The 15,901-nt window shown below is 41.0% G+C and overlaps 2 protein-coding genes across 4 annotated transcripts; both read right to left on the bottom strand.

The window, feature by feature from the left end:
* Positions 1–3,284: 3,284 nt before the first annotated feature.
* On the bottom strand, positions 3,285–8,518 carry gid4 (GID complex subunit 4 homolog). The gene is made up of 6 exons (XM_076996817.1): positions 8,150–8,518; positions 7,329–7,388; positions 6,879–6,986; positions 5,957–6,058; positions 5,466–5,596; positions 3,285–4,791 (listed from the first exon to the last, which is right to left on the bottom strand). The coding sequence occupies exons 1-6, from the start codon at positions 8,336–8,338 to the stop codon at positions 4,728–4,730; spliced, it is 654 nt and encodes a 217-aa protein (XP_076852932.1). The 5' UTR covers positions 8,339–8,518; the 3' UTR covers positions 3,285–4,727.
* A 175-nt stretch (positions 8,519–8,693) lies between these two features.
* On the bottom strand, positions 8,694–15,744 carry drc3 (dynein regulatory complex subunit 3). Of its 3 annotated transcripts, none has more exons than XM_076996814.1 (13): positions 15,462–15,744; positions 15,079–15,251; positions 14,775–14,891; positions 14,497–14,663; positions 14,157–14,303; positions 13,577–13,696; positions 12,951–13,066; positions 12,484–12,655; positions 12,238–12,369; positions 9,919–9,991; positions 9,690–9,811; positions 9,365–9,552; positions 8,694–9,183 (listed from the first exon to the last, which is right to left on the bottom strand). In XM_076996814.1, exons 2-12 carry the CDS (start codon positions 15,236–15,238, stop codon positions 9,412–9,414), a joined length of 1,467 nt encoding a protein of 488 aa, XP_076852929.1. In that variant the 5' UTR covers positions 15,239–15,251; positions 15,462–15,744; the 3' UTR covers positions 8,694–9,183; positions 9,365–9,411. The 3 variants fall into 3 exon arrangements, with proteins under 3 accessions (XP_076852929.1, XP_076852928.1, XP_076852926.1); XM_076996813.1 differs by having other exon boundaries at positions 8,698–9,183; positions 9,421–9,552; positions 14,497–14,567; positions 15,462–15,743; XM_076996811.1 differs by having other exon boundaries at positions 8,699–9,183; positions 9,421–9,552; positions 15,462–15,743.
* Positions 15,745–15,901: the final 157 nt, after the last annotated feature.

Genomic DNA, 15,901 nt, shown 5'->3' on the forward strand with positions numbered 1-15,901 from the left:
AGGTTATAGAAACATTTCCTGCTTTGATGTGGACAGATACATATTGTCACCAGTGTTCATATGTCACTGGACATTTAGTGGATAAAACCTGATGACCTGACGTATTAAAATGTATTATAATTAGACCTTTTGATATGTACGGAGAGCACTAACATAGCACAAGAGATACTGTGCAACAGCAGAGTGAGCGCAGAACTGATCAGGCACCGTCCTTGTGACTAATTTTCATGGAATGACTAAATAAAGGGTTATGTGTGTTTTTTATATAAACATCCAGTGGATTTGGCAATATTTGAACACAAAAGATCTAATCATAATGCTGAATATGATCCAGGATTGTGGGAAGGAAATAAGGAAGTTTTGTTGGCATGAATAAGAATTCCTGTCAAGTTATAAAAGCTTGAGGAAATGTTTTGACCTATTGTCTGTTTTCTGTCTGTCCATTGTTAACTTATCTCCAAGCCTGTAGGACATCTATTTTCCTAGTTTCTTATAATGATAAACACCTTTGAAGATTTTCATGACTGGCATAATGCTTTTACAGATTTATATAAACAACTGTTCACTATAGCAATGTCAATGCAATAATTGTGACATTAAGACATGTGTCACCAGCTGTGAATTATACCTCTTGAAATCACCCTACAATTTAATTATTATATATAGCTTTCTGTTTAGTTATTTTTAATGATTTTTTTTCTATTTTACAACCATTGTTGTAATCAATAATCAATTATACGTTATTCCAGGTGATCTAAGAAAGACAGTGAGTACATTTGCATGGTAGCTAATGTACAAAATTGTGTTTTCAGAGTCAGTGTACTGATCACTGCCTTAGTCTCGTGTTAGACTAATGACTAAATTACACGGTCTGTTGGCGTTTCTTCAAGTTTAATTTGGATGCCATTATTCGTTCAGAGATGGTGCTTTAGAACAACCTCTGTGAGCTTGAGCTTCTGTACCCTAAAACTGCAGCTGAAGACAGGTCAGAAACCAGGGGCGCAGATGGCACTGGGGACGGGGGGGACATGTCCCCTCCAGATTTATATTGACCCCATCCGAAATCTAGCATCTACAAGCATACGTATATATATTGTACAGCTTGGTCCCCCTCACTTCAGAATTTCCATCTGTGTCAGAAACAACAACCTTAGAGTGAACAGCAGGCTAGCTAGCTGAAAATAACAGCACAACTACGGTTTTTTAAAGGATAGCTTAAAAAGATTAGTACCAAACTCACAAAGACGCTGAGCCAGGGTTGCCAAGTTTTCAAAATCACTTGGAGTGAGATTTGAATTGGTGGGGAGGGGGGGGGGGGGTGCGTGTGTGTCAAATGTTGGTCAAATGTTTTTTTTTGGGGGGGGGGGTGTAAAATGGACACATTAAGTATTATATCGCGATCGATCGATCGCCAGTGGTTGGCGCCAGAGCGAACTAGTAACTCATTGAATCATAGATGTAGATCAGAGATAAATAAACTAGATTTTTTTTCAGCGTGAGAAATCGGATGAATGGCGTGTGAAGACAAATGCGTGTGTCTCACGCTCATTGCGTGAGAGTTGGCAACCCTGAGCACTCAACTATTCGTCACGTTCGTCTGATGCTCAGTGGTGTTAGCGCACAAGTCCCCCAAAGCGCCTGGAATTAACACTCGGCTTCATCACTCTTTTTCCACCTTTGAAAAACTTCATTTTCACAATAAAGGTATTTGTGTAACCCAGTACATAAACTGAGGTAAACAGCTTGATTATCTCAGGTTTCACACCTGTAAAATGCGTTACATCGAAAGAAGGCTGATCGTCATTCACAAATGGCGTTTGTGGTTTACAGAATGGGGATCGAGTTCACACATCTCAGTGGTGAAGAAACAAATGCATAATCGCAATCACTATTTCCATGTATAGAGATGTAGATTATGCTTTTAAGGAAAAAAAACATGAACTACACTACTCTGACATTTCCTTTTAATGGACTAATTAAACTGTATGTGATTGAACTGCAGTCATGCTGTGGGGTTGCAAATGCGTGTATGTATTTATTTCCAGCAGAATAGAAGGAGTCACATTACAAGCAGTGACAGAAAGGCTGCTAGGTCAGGAAGCAATTATAAAATGTACTGGCATTACTGTACATGAAACGTTGAAATAAAGGGAGAGCTAATGAATCATTCCAGCACTGCCATCTACTGGTTAAAACAAGTTCTTGCAAAAGCTTCTGAGATCCTATTTAATGGGCATTTTGTCAATCCTGTAGTCCAGTAGCAATTTACTGGAGTTGAACGTGATTTCCATCTATAAACATATGACACAATGACAAAACAATTTTGAAGAAAATTTATTTTATTGCAATGTAAATGAAATAAACCTCATCCGTTTCTACTTTTAACTTGCATCTTTGTTCACGATAAAACCTGTGACAAACCTTTATCTATGCATACGTCCTCAGTTGTGTGTGGACACCAAAACAACCTTAATGAGTTTCCTTTTATCCTGAAAAAACACTAAAGTTTTTATATAATCTCTCTTCATAACTTTATCAATGAAAACATCATTTAATTTAAAAGTCATTAATGTACATCACAAACAGCTCCGTTATGTACACCATTCGCCATTGTTACACCGTGTATGCTCTTTCAGCATACAACACTACCAAAAAGGTCTGTGTACAAACAGCCCTTTCCCATGCATGGTGCTATCGGACAAAAACCACTGCTCACAATCACCCCACAAACAGTGGACAGGGTGCTGTGAGGTCCTGCTGACACTGGACGAGTTTGCATTTTCTATTTCAATGAATAGAACTGCAAAGAAAGGGGGAGGGGTAGCCCTCGCACTCGCTGGTGTCAGAGATCTACACGAGCCCCCATTCAGAAACGGAGCTTTTAGTCTCCGAAGACTCAAACTGCGCTTAAGGCAGACCTCTGGGCAGGTTTGAGCCACCCACCGATGTCATAATGTGCAAAATCTGTTGTCTGTCAGATAGGAGTTAGAACGTTCAGGATCCAGTGGGTTTCACGAGCCATGCTGACACCCCGTTAAAAAGCATGAGGCAGATTTTGGCTGATGCATCAAATCATCTCCTGTCCCATTACCTGAACCCAGCATTAATCTTTCATACATGCAAACCCGCATACATTTCCTATTTGAAACAGAGACTCTGCCCATATAGAACCACCACAACTCTTGATTAAAAAAAACCAAATACAAACCAAATAAAGTATTATATACAAACATTTGACTTTTAAGGCAAAGGGTTTGACTAAAGCTTACAAGGACTGATGTGTGTTTTTCTGCAACAGGTACAACAGGCTCTAATCACATTTGTTCATCACTTCAAGAGGAGTTTCCAAAAAACGAATCAGACAAAAACAGTTATCTTAAAATTTCTTTTTTTTTTTAAACTTTCTTCTTTGTGCAGTACTTGGGTTCAATTAAATGAAGTTCAGCTCACAGACAGTTAAGAAATATTACATTTGTCGTGCCAGTCTCGACAGTCCTCCAATCAGAATCCAATATGACCCCTCAAAGTGAACCATCGTGGCTGACGGATGTTCAAGGGGAAGCGGCTTTGTTCACCATCTGGTCAACTCCAACATACTGACATCGTCGTCTGTTCTAATCCAACATTAACTCCAAATGTTGGTGAAGGAGGAAAAAAAAAAATGTCCAAGGTCTATGAAATATTAACACGGTCCAACTCAGATACGCCAACATACATCAAAAGTGCATTCCAATAACCAATACTCTTATGGCTGTGATTAGTTGAGTGAACACTACTATTTGTGAAAACATCTTCCAAGAAAGTAAGGGCCTAAGATACACTGAATGTTCGCAGGCTGAGCTAGCTGAGAGTTTCTTTAATGTTGCATAGCGAAATGGAGATTATAGTATTATCAGTCTGCTTCTCTTGAATGTTGCATTCACCCCATTGCAAAGAAGAAGACAGCAAGAATCACCCAAAGCAGCTTGTAACTTCCACTGCAGGATAGAAAATTCCTCTTTCCAAGACTTTCGGTGTATTAGAAAATATATAGATATATATATATATATATTTAGAATCACACTACTAAGCATCTATTTTTCTTGGGACTTTATATATAAGCAGTGATTTGTAAAACCGAACCTGAAACCCACTTCCACTTTGATCTGTTGTGAGATCTTTCAGGTTATGCAAGTAACTTTCAGTTGGTTAATCAGACTGGGACCCCTGACTACTGGCCATGTCATTTAAGGCAGGCCTCCACAGGCACACAGCGGCTCAAACGCTCTTGGTGCCCCCTTAACCCTTAAATCCGTCTTCCTCCCACTGAGAAAATAAAACTTAACAATGCTTCAATTAGTTTCTCTGCTGAGAAAAAAAAGGAGTAAGCATAAAAGTTTTTTTAAAGAACAACTTTAAAAACCTGGAGAAAAAAATAACAGGAGTTGGGGGATGACACAAAATCCCAGAATCCAACACTGACACACTCATGGCCGGGAGGACCTGCTCTTCTGAATGAGTTCCCCATTCATCCATGTGGCCATCGCTGCCACCCTCTCCATGTAAGAGAAAATGACCAAGTCCTTGGCATGATTAGACAGTTCTTCATTTTTCCCTTGAGAGCAGTATATGTATATATATATATATATATTTGTGTGTGTGTGTGTGTGTGTGTGTGTGTGTGTTTTTTTTCCACCCTTCTGTCTGCCATTGTTTCACCCTCTTCCAGCCAGGAGAGGGAGCTAGTGTCACCGGAACTCATAGATGGGTGCACTGTGTTCAGGAACATGTGTGAGATTTAATGACTGGTACCTGGAAAGACAACATGAAAGAGAGCTTAAAGACTGAAATCGGTCCCCTTTAAATGTTCTACAAGTGACTAGAAGCTATTTTTATGCTTCAGAGTTCCAATACTGTACATATATTCACACTGTATGAAAATGTCCCGTGTCGTTTTGCTAATCCTATTTATGAAGCAAATGTTTGTAGAGATCTCATGCAGTCTTAAGTCAAGGGGATACAATTATAGGTATACAATTTATTTGATGTTAACTGGTGGGATTTGAGTTTCTTTGTCAGCTTCATTAGCCATGTAGCTCCAGTGCTAAGCAGCAAGTGTCCCACACCAAATGCATCCCAGCTGATTTATGCTAGGCACATTTTGAATTACCTACATCTCCCTATACCACTAAGACCTCTTGGCAGTGCACAGTAATTCAGTAGCACGCTCGTGTTCTCCCCCAACTACATCACTAATACAGCAAATCACAATATCTGGTGTTCTGTTTCACGATAGCTTCTATTTTAGCTGTTGCTAACCTTTTAATATTGGCCTTTGCAAAACAGTTAACTTTGAAAGTCTGCAGTTAATACTGTGTCACTCATCTCTGCAGAACACCAGTCCTACATAAACAGGCATGTATTTTCACATGCAAATAACATTTGCTTCAATACGCGGAAGTGACTTTGTGAGATTTGGATGGTACCATTCGGAGCTTCGGTGATAGTAGAATCCCTCGATGGTAGCTGTGGACTTCTGGAAGCAGATGTAGTAGAACCCAGCGAAGGAAGCACCACTGATATCTTTGATCGTGTGGTCCGGAACCAAGAACTGCTCCTTCACACCAAACAAGAGGTTTTAGAAGGGGAAAAAAAAACACCACATCTCATTATGACAATACATGCAACATGAGAATACTAACCAATTAAATGTGTGCTAGGGTTTTACAGCAGTGCATTTAAGAGTAACCGTGTATTCAGCAGTAACAGTACATCCAACAGAACCCCATGTTAATGGCACATCTACATCTGCTAAAAACATTTAAAATCCCAGAAGAGTAAAAAGCTGGTTAAAAGAACCTCGATTTTCTGGACCGAGTCTAATCCTAAACCAAAAAGGACTTCAGAAATGAATACCAAAGAAATTCCAAGACTAACCCTAATGCATACCTAGAAGAGGGGCATAAATATACCGTACCTTCCATCGCATGAAGACAAAGTCGCTATTCTTGAGTTCTTCATAGTCAAAGTCATCAGAGTTAAAGCTTTTTGCATACTGATAAAATGCCTGAAACTTCCCCTGAGATGTAAAAAAAAATTCAGCATATAAATATTTTGATGCATTGAAATGGAATAACAACAAGCCACTACAGGAATAGACTGGAGAAACATCCAATCTGAACTATTTTCCCTTCATCCTAGAAGATCAGTCAAGTTATGCCCATTTCAGTTTCTGCAAACTATTGAAGGAAGCTTCCAGTCACCAACTCAATACACTCATTGCATATTTTCCTAATTTGAAGCAGCTAAATCTTCAGGATGGCTGCTTCTACCATTTTTAGCATTGGGTAATGTACTTTGGTCTGTTTTTATACAGAGCAAAATATCATAGTGTTAGAAACCAAGGGGATGTATTTGAGGTTGCCCAGCAGTCCACCGTGGCTTGAGGCAATCGTGCAATGCTTCTGTAGTGTAGCCTGTATAATGCCAACCAGTAAGCTTCACTTACTCAGTAGTTACAACTTTTAGCTCAAATGCAAATCTAAAGACACAGAACTTGAACAGGAAGCATGTGCTGGTGTAGACTACAATAGAGGCATTTTGGGGATTATCTGTTCCTTCTTATCTAAAGTTCTCCCCTAAAAGTCTTAATATCTGTAATGTGGGCGAGTATGTACAGCATAGTCAACACGGTCACTGATCAACTTTCTACTGCATCACACTTAACATACGTTAATTATTTTATGGGCAAAAATCAACAAGAACATTCCCACAAATAATAAAAGCATATAGAGTACTCGTCAGGTATGGTACGTTGTAGGTAGTTGTCAAATAATTCACCCACCTTTCAACACTAAACAGCAGCACACTAAATGAACTCTTAAATTCTGTGGTTTTACCCAGTGTTTGCGGTCAACGTCCTCGTCCGCATCCCATTTCCTGGTGAGAAAGGGCCGTTTTTGGCTAATGATCTCCCCAGCAAAGAACGTAGTGAGGGTAGGATATTCCTGCGGACAGGAACGCAGCAGGTAACTCCGTTATCACTCCTCTTTATCACTTACTGACCAGCAGATCGAAGGACGCAGCAACAAAAACCAGTGCCAGTAAAAGTGCATGGCGATCGCTTTATGCTCCACAAGTGTTGGGCTGCTGGTCATATGTACACAGACTATGTGGAGTAAAACGGGCAGAGAACCTAAGTAAACCAAATAGTCGTGTTTACAAAATAAGGAGCAACAATGTGTAAGACTTTAATTCACACTGCCTGTCAGTTAGATGCGTTTTCCTGACAAAACTAGGCCTAATTATTTATGTTGTCCATGAGATGTTATTAGAATGTAAGATCTCACCTCAGTCAGACCCTTGATCTTGAGGTATCCACACAAGTACGAGTCCTCCATGGTCACATGCTACAAGTGGGGGGAACAGAAACAGTTGGGTTTCACACCAATACACACTTACGGAGACAAGGTGAGGCTACGGTCCCCAAAACGCACGAATTAGTCCGTTAGCGGGTGCACATGCGTGCACACACACACATCCATACACACACACACAATCCATACATACATACACACACACACACACTCAATCCATACATACACACACACACTCCCATACATACATATATATATACACACACTCCCATACATACATATATATATATATATACACACACACACACACACACACTCCCATACATACATATATACACACACACACACACTCCCATACATACATATATACACACACACACTCCCATACATATATACACACACACACTCCCATACATACATATATATACACACACACACTCCCATACATACATATATATACACACACACACTCCCATACATACATATATATACACACACACACACTCCCATACATACATATATATACACACACACACTTGCTCACTCACTCACTCTCATCCATACATACATACACACACTACGCATGTACGAAACAGCCATCTAGCTAACGATATCTAGCTATCCAAGTAGTAAACCCGACTAATCGAGCTACACTGCGTTGTAAAACTCGCTACCGGCCAGATAACCTGGCACACGTCAGTTGGCCAAACGGGCTGCGTTACGGTCAACTTCACGAGACAAACCAGCCGTCTAGACACCCAAGAACGGACTCACTTCACCCCGGACCCGCGTACCTGCAGGACCACCTCGACGTCGTACGAGTTCCCTTTGCTCTTCTGGTGGCCCCGAAACTGGGAGCCGCTGTAGAGCAGCGAGGTGGCGACGCCGGGCTGCTCGGTGTTGATGGGCGGCGGCGGCACGAGAGAGACCGAGGACGCGCAGGCCGCGGACGAACCGCGACGACTCTCGGTGCGGACCGGCATGCCCGACTGCTTTTCGCGGGGTCGACCCCGTCCACGGACACGTCGCAGGACACGGGTGAAATTCAGCAGGGGGTCAGAAACTGACGCATCGGTGTGATTTGTTTAGCCCGGTCCTCTTCTCTTCGCACTCGGCGCCTAGTTGAGGACTTCGGCACGGTGGCGTAAGACGCACCGCTTCGTTCTTATTGGCTGACGAAGGTCCACATACCGCGTCTGTACCAGCGAGCATGACGGGACTTGTAGGCTTTGCAGAGCGTAATATATAGTTTACCTATATTGCTGCAGGATAGTAAAGTCAAAAGTGAACGGAAATACAAAATAATATAATGTGTAGATTATTTATTGGTCATATAGAAAAATAATTGTATATTGGCATTTACTGGTAAGTTCACTGAAGACTAATGTATGTCAGCAGTTTTCAAAATTTTAGGTAAATATATTTTAATTAAATTTTTTGTGTCATGTACACACACACACACACACACACACACACACACACACACACACACACACACACAAATATTAATTCATGTCCTTCAGTCTGGGTGCCTGTAGCACCTGTCTCTACCTGTAGGTGACAGACTTATACAGCAGGGAGGATGCAAACAGACGTTTGTAAAATATTTAATACCAGGAAAAATACATTTATAAAGACCAATGTTCCCATTTACATGGAACATGTAACGTGTGCTGTGTCCATAGATGTGAGGTCTCAGCAGTCCTGTTCTCTTGTCTTAGTGGTGCTCTTGCAAACGCATCTTCTCCAGTTGCTCCCTCACATAATCAGCGTAGTTATGGATTTCAGAGATGCGTTTGCAGTTCCTCTTGATTGTCTCATCATGTATCTGTAAACAAGAGAAATGTCTTGTATAATTCATCTCACTTTGCTGATCAACACTTAAAAAAACTATCAGAGCAACTGTTAAATTATGCAGCATATCTGTGTCATATACATTACCACTGTGTTTTATTTAAACTTACACAACTAATAAAATGTACATGCAATGTAGAGTTGAACATTATTACATTGTAGATCAGAAAAGTTCACAGCCATGTTGAATGGGTTCCACTCTCTACCCTACCGACTTCATTAGTGAATTCATCCATCTGTTCACACGTGTCATTAGCTCATCCTCTCTGTTGTCAATCTTCAGCAGGTGTGTGTCGTGGGAGGTGCTGACAGCATTGACCACAGTGTCCTTATCCACAAAGAGCTAGAGGGCAGCGTGGAGTAGTGAGGTTACATTCATTCCCTATAGTTGTAATACTGCTGTGTAATAAAACACGTTTAAAAGAAGAAATTAAATCTAGTACTCAGAGGCAAAGCAACAATGAAGTGCTGAGTACTGACCAAGCGTACGTCATCAGGCAAGTCCTCCCCCAGCACATTCTTAGCCACCTTCTCTAATGTTGCCTCCGCAATCTCGAGCAGTTTCTCATGGTGGTAGTTCTCCAGATCTCTGCACTGGACAAATGTGGGGCAGAGTTAAGGACAGGTCACCTATCAATGCACAAAGCTGAAGTCAGATCAGGTTCTCCTCTCTCTCAGGTTCTGCACCAGACGTAAGTGATGAAAGGATATATTCCTTGCACATATTCAATGAAGCTTCCAACCATGTCTGAGATGTTCCTCTCAAAGTCTTTAGTGATGTCCTGTGAGAACAAAGCAAAAATAATTGAGGATCTAGTTTCAAATAAGCAGAAAACTATTTATTACACTTAAACCGCAATGCGAAAACTCTTTTATCTCAAAATAGGTAGTGTCAAGCCTCCTTGGCCAATAAGGAATCTTGTCTAACATGGAATTTCTTGGCACACTGAAAAAGCACAAGAGATCCAAATACAAATAATGAAATATTTTAGTACGTTTCAGTATGTGTTCAAACCTCTAAGGTCTGTAACATTCTCTCCTCCGGCATGCTGTCTCACTTCAGCATGGCTTTCTGCCAACTAGACTAGATTACAGGGACACTGTTTTATATGGTCAGCCCGCGAGCTCTATTCCCAATTAGATATCCGTTCACCCATCAGAATGAGGTTTCTCATTATACCAGCTTTTAGATCCCGTAGTGCTTAGCATTCATTGTAAGATTATGTTAGGGTTAGGGTCATTAACTACACAGAAGCCAGAAATGGTGTTGTGCTCTGAAAGCAAATGTAGAATTTATTTAATAGAGGTAACGATTTTTTTTGAGGATGCGGTGGATGAAGCATTTGAAAGAAAAAAGCTAAAGAATGCAAACTTGGTGGCTGAGGTGGGAGAACGTTTGTGTCAGGCACATATAAGACTGGGAGAGATGTGGATAGACAAGTTGGGAAGATGCACCATAAACGTTGAGTGGCTGAGGTTATCGTGTCACTGCGTAATGTGGTAGAATAAGATGGAACCAGTGGCACTGAGCATGCATTAAAGGTGCCTGTGGCTTTATTCACCAGATGGGTCTGCCAGTGTTGGGGAATGCTTGATGATAAAATCCATGTGGGACTTGTGACACTGATTACGCTTCATGGAATGGGTTTCTATGGTCAAGCAGCTGCATCCAAGCCATGCATTACCGAGTGCAATGCAAAGCGTCGGATGCAGTGGTGTAAAGCACGCCAACACTGGACTCTAGAGCAGTGGAGGTGCGTTCTCTGGAGTGCGTTCTCTGGAAAACTGATGGACGAGTCTGGGTTGCCAGGAGAATGGTACTTGTCTGACTGTATTGTGCCAAGTGTAAAGTTTGGTGGAGGGGGGGATTATGGTGTGGGGTTGTCTTTCAGGAGCTGAGCTTAGTTCCAGTGAAAGGAACTCTGAATGCTTCAGCATACCAAGACATTTTGGACAATTCCATGATGCCAACTTTGTGGGAACAGTTTGGAGCTGGCCCCTTCCTCTTCCAACATGACTGTGCACCAGTGCACAAAGCAAGGTCCATAAAGACATGGAGGGCAGAGTCTGGTGTGGATGAACTTGAATGGCCTGCACAGAGTCCTGACCTCAACCCAATAAAACATCTTTGGGATGAATTAGAGCGGAGACTGAGAGACAGGCCTTCTCATCCAATATCAGTATGTGACCTCACAAATGCGCTTCTGTAAAAATGGTCAAAAATCCCCATAAACACACTCCTAAACCTTGTGCATGGCCTTCCCAGAAGAGCTGAAGCTGTTCTAGTTGCAACAGGTGGCCCAACATCATATTGAATGGTATGGATTAGGGAAGGGATGTCACTTAAGGTCATATGTGAGTCAAGGAAGGTGAGCAAATACTTCAATATATAGTATTTGTGGAATATTGAAATGATATTTAAATTATCCTGCATCCAGAATTATCCTGAATTCATGTCAAACTTGTCTGACATAGAGCCTAATACTTATTTCACACTTCTAGGTTTCAGCATTGATTCCTGTATTTCAATAGTATTCTAGCTCAATAGTATCTTGAACTCTAAACTACTGTACCGGTCAGGATTCATTGTATGAGTAAACGACAAATCACTGTTGTAAGTCGATCTGGACCAGAACAGTCATGGGCAGTCATGGCCTGGTGGTAGGGAACTGGTCTTGTGACCGGAGGGTTGTGGGTTCGATTCCCAGACCTGAGGCCATGACTGAGGTGCCCTTTAGCAAGGCACCTAACCCCAACTGCTCCCCGGGTGCCGGGCTAGGGCTGCCTACCGCTTTGGGCATGTGTGATCCACAGCCCCCTAGTAATCACTAGTGTGTGTGTGTGTGTGTGTTAACTGCACAGATGGGTTAAAAACGGAGGACAAATTTCGATTGCGGTGTAAAAAAAAAATCACAATTGACAAAATATGCCACATTTACATCTGGTCAAAGCCAAACGTAACAGTGCGGCACGGTGTGTATGTCTGTATGACACCATAATGTAAAAGTGCATGATGTAAACACCTTACCTCTAGCTGGTCCACCAGCTGCAGCTCCAGAGTCATTAGAGTTTGACTGAGCTGGGTAATCTCTTCACTACAGTTAGTGATCTGGGCCTCCAACAACCTGGTATCAGCTACCTTCTGCATCCCTGCCATCGCCTGCCACACAATAGAATTTAGGGTTATTTGTGTGACCCCGGTGAAAGGCGGTTCTATTAAACGCAGTTACAGTCAATATCACTGGCGTATGCACGGGCTTGAAGAGTCACCCACCTGTCTTCTGGACTTCTCAAAGTCAGCTGTTATCTGAGCAGCTCTCTGCTGATTGTCTGCCACTGCCTCATGGAAACAGGTGAAGAAGGACTCCACTTCATTCTGCCTGCGTGTGTGATGTGTTAAACCTACTTCAAACATCTGCATACAGAATGCCACCAGCTGGGTTTTGTATGTTCAAGAGCTGTTAAGGTTACATTTCATTGTGAAATGTTTTTTTTATTTTTGCAATAGTGTCTTACAGAGTGAAACTATGAGTCCATCTCTCCCGTTGATGAAGTAGTAAGCATTCTTTTACTTAGGGCTTTCACATGTTGGATGGGATCACTATTTCATTTGAGATTTTGGTCTTCATTGGTCAGTGAAATTGTCAGTGAAATGTGCAGTCTGAGGATTTGTGAATGTCAGTTTGGAAAATGCAAGCAATGTTGATACTTTGAACATAATGATTTGTAAGCAAGCAAGGATATGATTCTAGTAGCGTAGACACTCCAGGGAGACATGCCAATTTCGCTGCCTCGGGATCATCTGCGTACATGCTGTCAAACAGATCTGGACCATTCAAGTGCTCCACAAATGCTTCCTACAGAAGAGGACAGCAGTGGAAGACATGGCTAAAGTGCACACACGTCACCATTTAGAAAGCAACACTAACAGCATCAGCTGCAGTATAAAATGTGTGTCACGAATGGAGCCACTCTGTTTAGCCACGTTCCACACCTTCTTGTCCTGTCTGTCCCGCCCCTCTTGCTTTCCCCTCAGGTGTTTCTGGTTTAGGTTTGATTGTTTGATACTTATACTCCCTGTGTTCCAGTCCCTCTTTGTAATCTTGAGCTGTAAGTTGATCCTGTGTTTTTTGTCCCTAGTTCTTGTTGTGGTCTTTTGTTATCTGAGATGTCCTGTCTGGTTGTGTTTGAAGTAGTTATGCCTCACCGTTCTCCTCAGCGCTTGTGTCCGTCCCTTAGCTCCCCGACGTTACAATGGGCCAGGGGCATGAATGAGCACATCAGCTCACTCGCTCAGCAGTTTGAACTGCTGTAAAGCACATCTCACATTAAAGAGAAACAAACCCATAGGCCTTAAAGCTGCTCACCTCATGCAGTCGAAGCTCTTGTTCGGTTCTGTTCTGAGCCTCTGCTGTCCTCTGCTCCTGCACATCACTGAGCGTAATCTCCTCTATTGCATACTGGTACTGTGTAAAAGCCTTTTCTCTCTGAGGCAGCGGATACATTGGAGTTATTTGGGTTTTTTTTTTTTTTTTTTTTTGAAAATCAGAAAAAAATAGTGATTTAATCTAATTTTCAATGTACTGTTACACCATGAGGGGTGTGGTGTCAAAGGTTCTATAGTCTTTCTCTTCACTTTAGAAGATGATTAATATTGGATCTGGAGCTGTGGCTCTCGACATTTTGTGTATTTTGGCAGACTGGGGCTGATGCCATGATGAAGGACAAGCGCTTGTGAAAGCCTCAAGTCTTCCATGTGCCAGACGTGTCAATTCCAGGTTCAGAAAGTAAAAGTCCTCACCAGGATTTTGCTCAAGCTTGCTAGATTTTCTAATTAGTGCAATCAACACAATCCAGGAAGCCTGAGCAAAATCCTGGTGAGGACTTTTACTTTCTGAACCTGAACTTGACACCTCTTGTCAAACATTCTATCTTTGTCTTACTCACTGTTTGCTCATCCAGTAGCCTGAAGTCCAGGTAAACCAGGTCTGATAAGTATGCAGCCACAAACATCTTGTAGTTTTCCTCTTTGCAGACTGGATTTCCAGCAAGGTTGAGGGTACGCAAGTTCTTACATTTTCTTAGGTATGTTATCTTTAAACAAGTGAATATTGTACATTTCACAGTCTTTTCTATGTTTTTGTGATCCTAATATGAATATAAAATAACATTTGCAATAAAGTGTAAGCCAGTTTTTGATAGATAGGATTGAATGAATGTTTTTAAAATGTATTTGGTATGTTTTAACTTTTGCTATTTTAATTGCTGAGAGTTATTGACAACTTACATTATCGAGTTGGGAGATCAAATTGTTACCAATAGAAAGGATTTGTAAGTTTTTCAGTGCATCCATGTTCTCTATGACAGAAATACGATTGTTGTACAAACTCAAGTCTTGAAGTTTCACAAGTGTGTCCAAACCCTCAATAACCTGAATATTATTGAAAGACAAATCTAAACGATGAAAGAAACACTGTTAATACATTAGGAAAGTGATCATAATTTCTATCACAAGAAAAGCTTTTCATCTACATTTCTAATAGACAAAACAAATAAAACACTTACCAAGCCATTCAAGGTTGGTGAGCTTCTCTAAGCCCTGAATCTTCTCAATAATGTTATTATCTAGTTGAAGCTTCCTGAGTGATGAGAACTCCCATAAGTGCTCAATCTTTAAGATGTCTGTAAATACAGTGTAGAGCAGGTTAGCAAATGTTATTTCTACTATTTCAAAGTGTAAGCCAAAACAATATAACACATACAGTAGACTGGACATCTCTGCAGTTGATACACTAGACCCAAGTCAAAATGAACAAAAACAAACCAACATAATATAAATAAATTCCCTGCATAATAATTATTTTTTTACTTCTGTAGTCCAGACGTAGTTGAATCACTTCATCATACTGGATCCCCTCTTCCTTGGCTATGAGGCCAGCCTTGTTTTGGGGTCCCTGTTCCTCAACTGCTTTTTGTAGCATCTCCTCATTAACCACACTTGGTTCCGTTGTTTCATATAGACTGCTCATCTCCACAATATTACTAAAAAGTAAACATGTTAACAATTATAAATGACATTTATTATAATCTGTAAATAAATAAAATAATAAAAAAAAAATCCACACTCATCTACCTCAGTCCTAGAACAATATATTTATATACACCCAATGAAAGTCGTCCATGATGTTATCTAATAATTATATACCATATGAAAACAGTGGAGTTAGTTAGGCAGGATAGTAAGTTATCTACCTGTTTCCCAGTGTATAAGGGTGTTATTTGCCTGGTAGGACTTCACTCGTCTCCTGTTTTAACCAGACGTTACTTAGCAACAGGACGTACTAGGCTGTCCTCTATGTTTTGCCAGTCGTTTCCCAAAAAGCTACGACATTAAATTAGCCTCATGGATTTCCGTAGTAATTATTAAAATAATCGTATTAAAATATTTGTATGTGGTTCATGTCAGATTAATAATAATGTTAGACGTAGACGTGTTGCTTATAGTGTTCACATATCACGATTCCAAAACCACAACAGCCAGGGTTGCCAGGTCCTACAAAAATATCCCGCACAAAGTCAGTGTAAAACCCGCCCTTCAGAAGCCTAAACTAGCCCAAAGTATATGTCTGCAGGGTTGCCAACTTTTCAGGGGGGGTGGCGAGTGTAAAATGGAGACAAATTAAGTATTATAT

Source organism: Brachyhypopomus gauderio, chromosome 2 (assembly GCF_052324685.1).
Source record: "Brachyhypopomus gauderio isolate BG-103 chromosome 2, BGAUD_0.2, whole genome shotgun sequence".
In the NCBI taxonomy this organism is placed as follows: Eukaryota; Metazoa; Chordata; class Actinopteri; order Gymnotiformes; family Hypopomidae; genus Brachyhypopomus; species Brachyhypopomus gauderio.

What these genes read in the sequence shown, in the direction of transcription:
- gid4 (XM_076996817.1), bottom strand. Translation starts at nt 8,338, where the DNA reads ATGCCGGTCCGCACCGAGAGTCGTCGCGGTTCGTCCGCGGCCTGCGCG. An exon ending in TTGTCTTCATGCGATGGAAG is followed by an intron (nt 5,597 to 5,956) that starts GTACGGTATATT and finishes TTTGGTGTGAAG; the next exon opens with GAGCAGTTCTTGGTTCCGGA. An exon ending in TATCACCGAAGCTCCGAATG is followed by an intron (nt 4,792 to 5,465) that starts GTACCATCCAAA and finishes TTGTCTTTCCAG; the next exon opens with GTACCAGTCATTAAATCTCA.
- drc3 (XM_076996811.1), bottom strand. Translation starts at nt 15,238, where the DNA reads ATGAGCAGTCTATATGAAACAACGGAACCAAGTGTGGTTAATGAGGAG. An exon ending in AAGAGCTTCGACTGCATGAG is followed by an intron (nt 13,067 to 13,576) that starts GTGAGCAGCTTT and finishes CCTCTTCTGTAG; the next exon opens with GAAGCATTTGTGGAGCACTT. An exon ending in TGAATATGTGCAAGGAATAT is followed by an intron (nt 9,812 to 9,918) that starts ATCCTTTCATCA and finishes TCTGCCCCACAT; the next exon opens with TTGTCCAGTGCAGAGATCTG.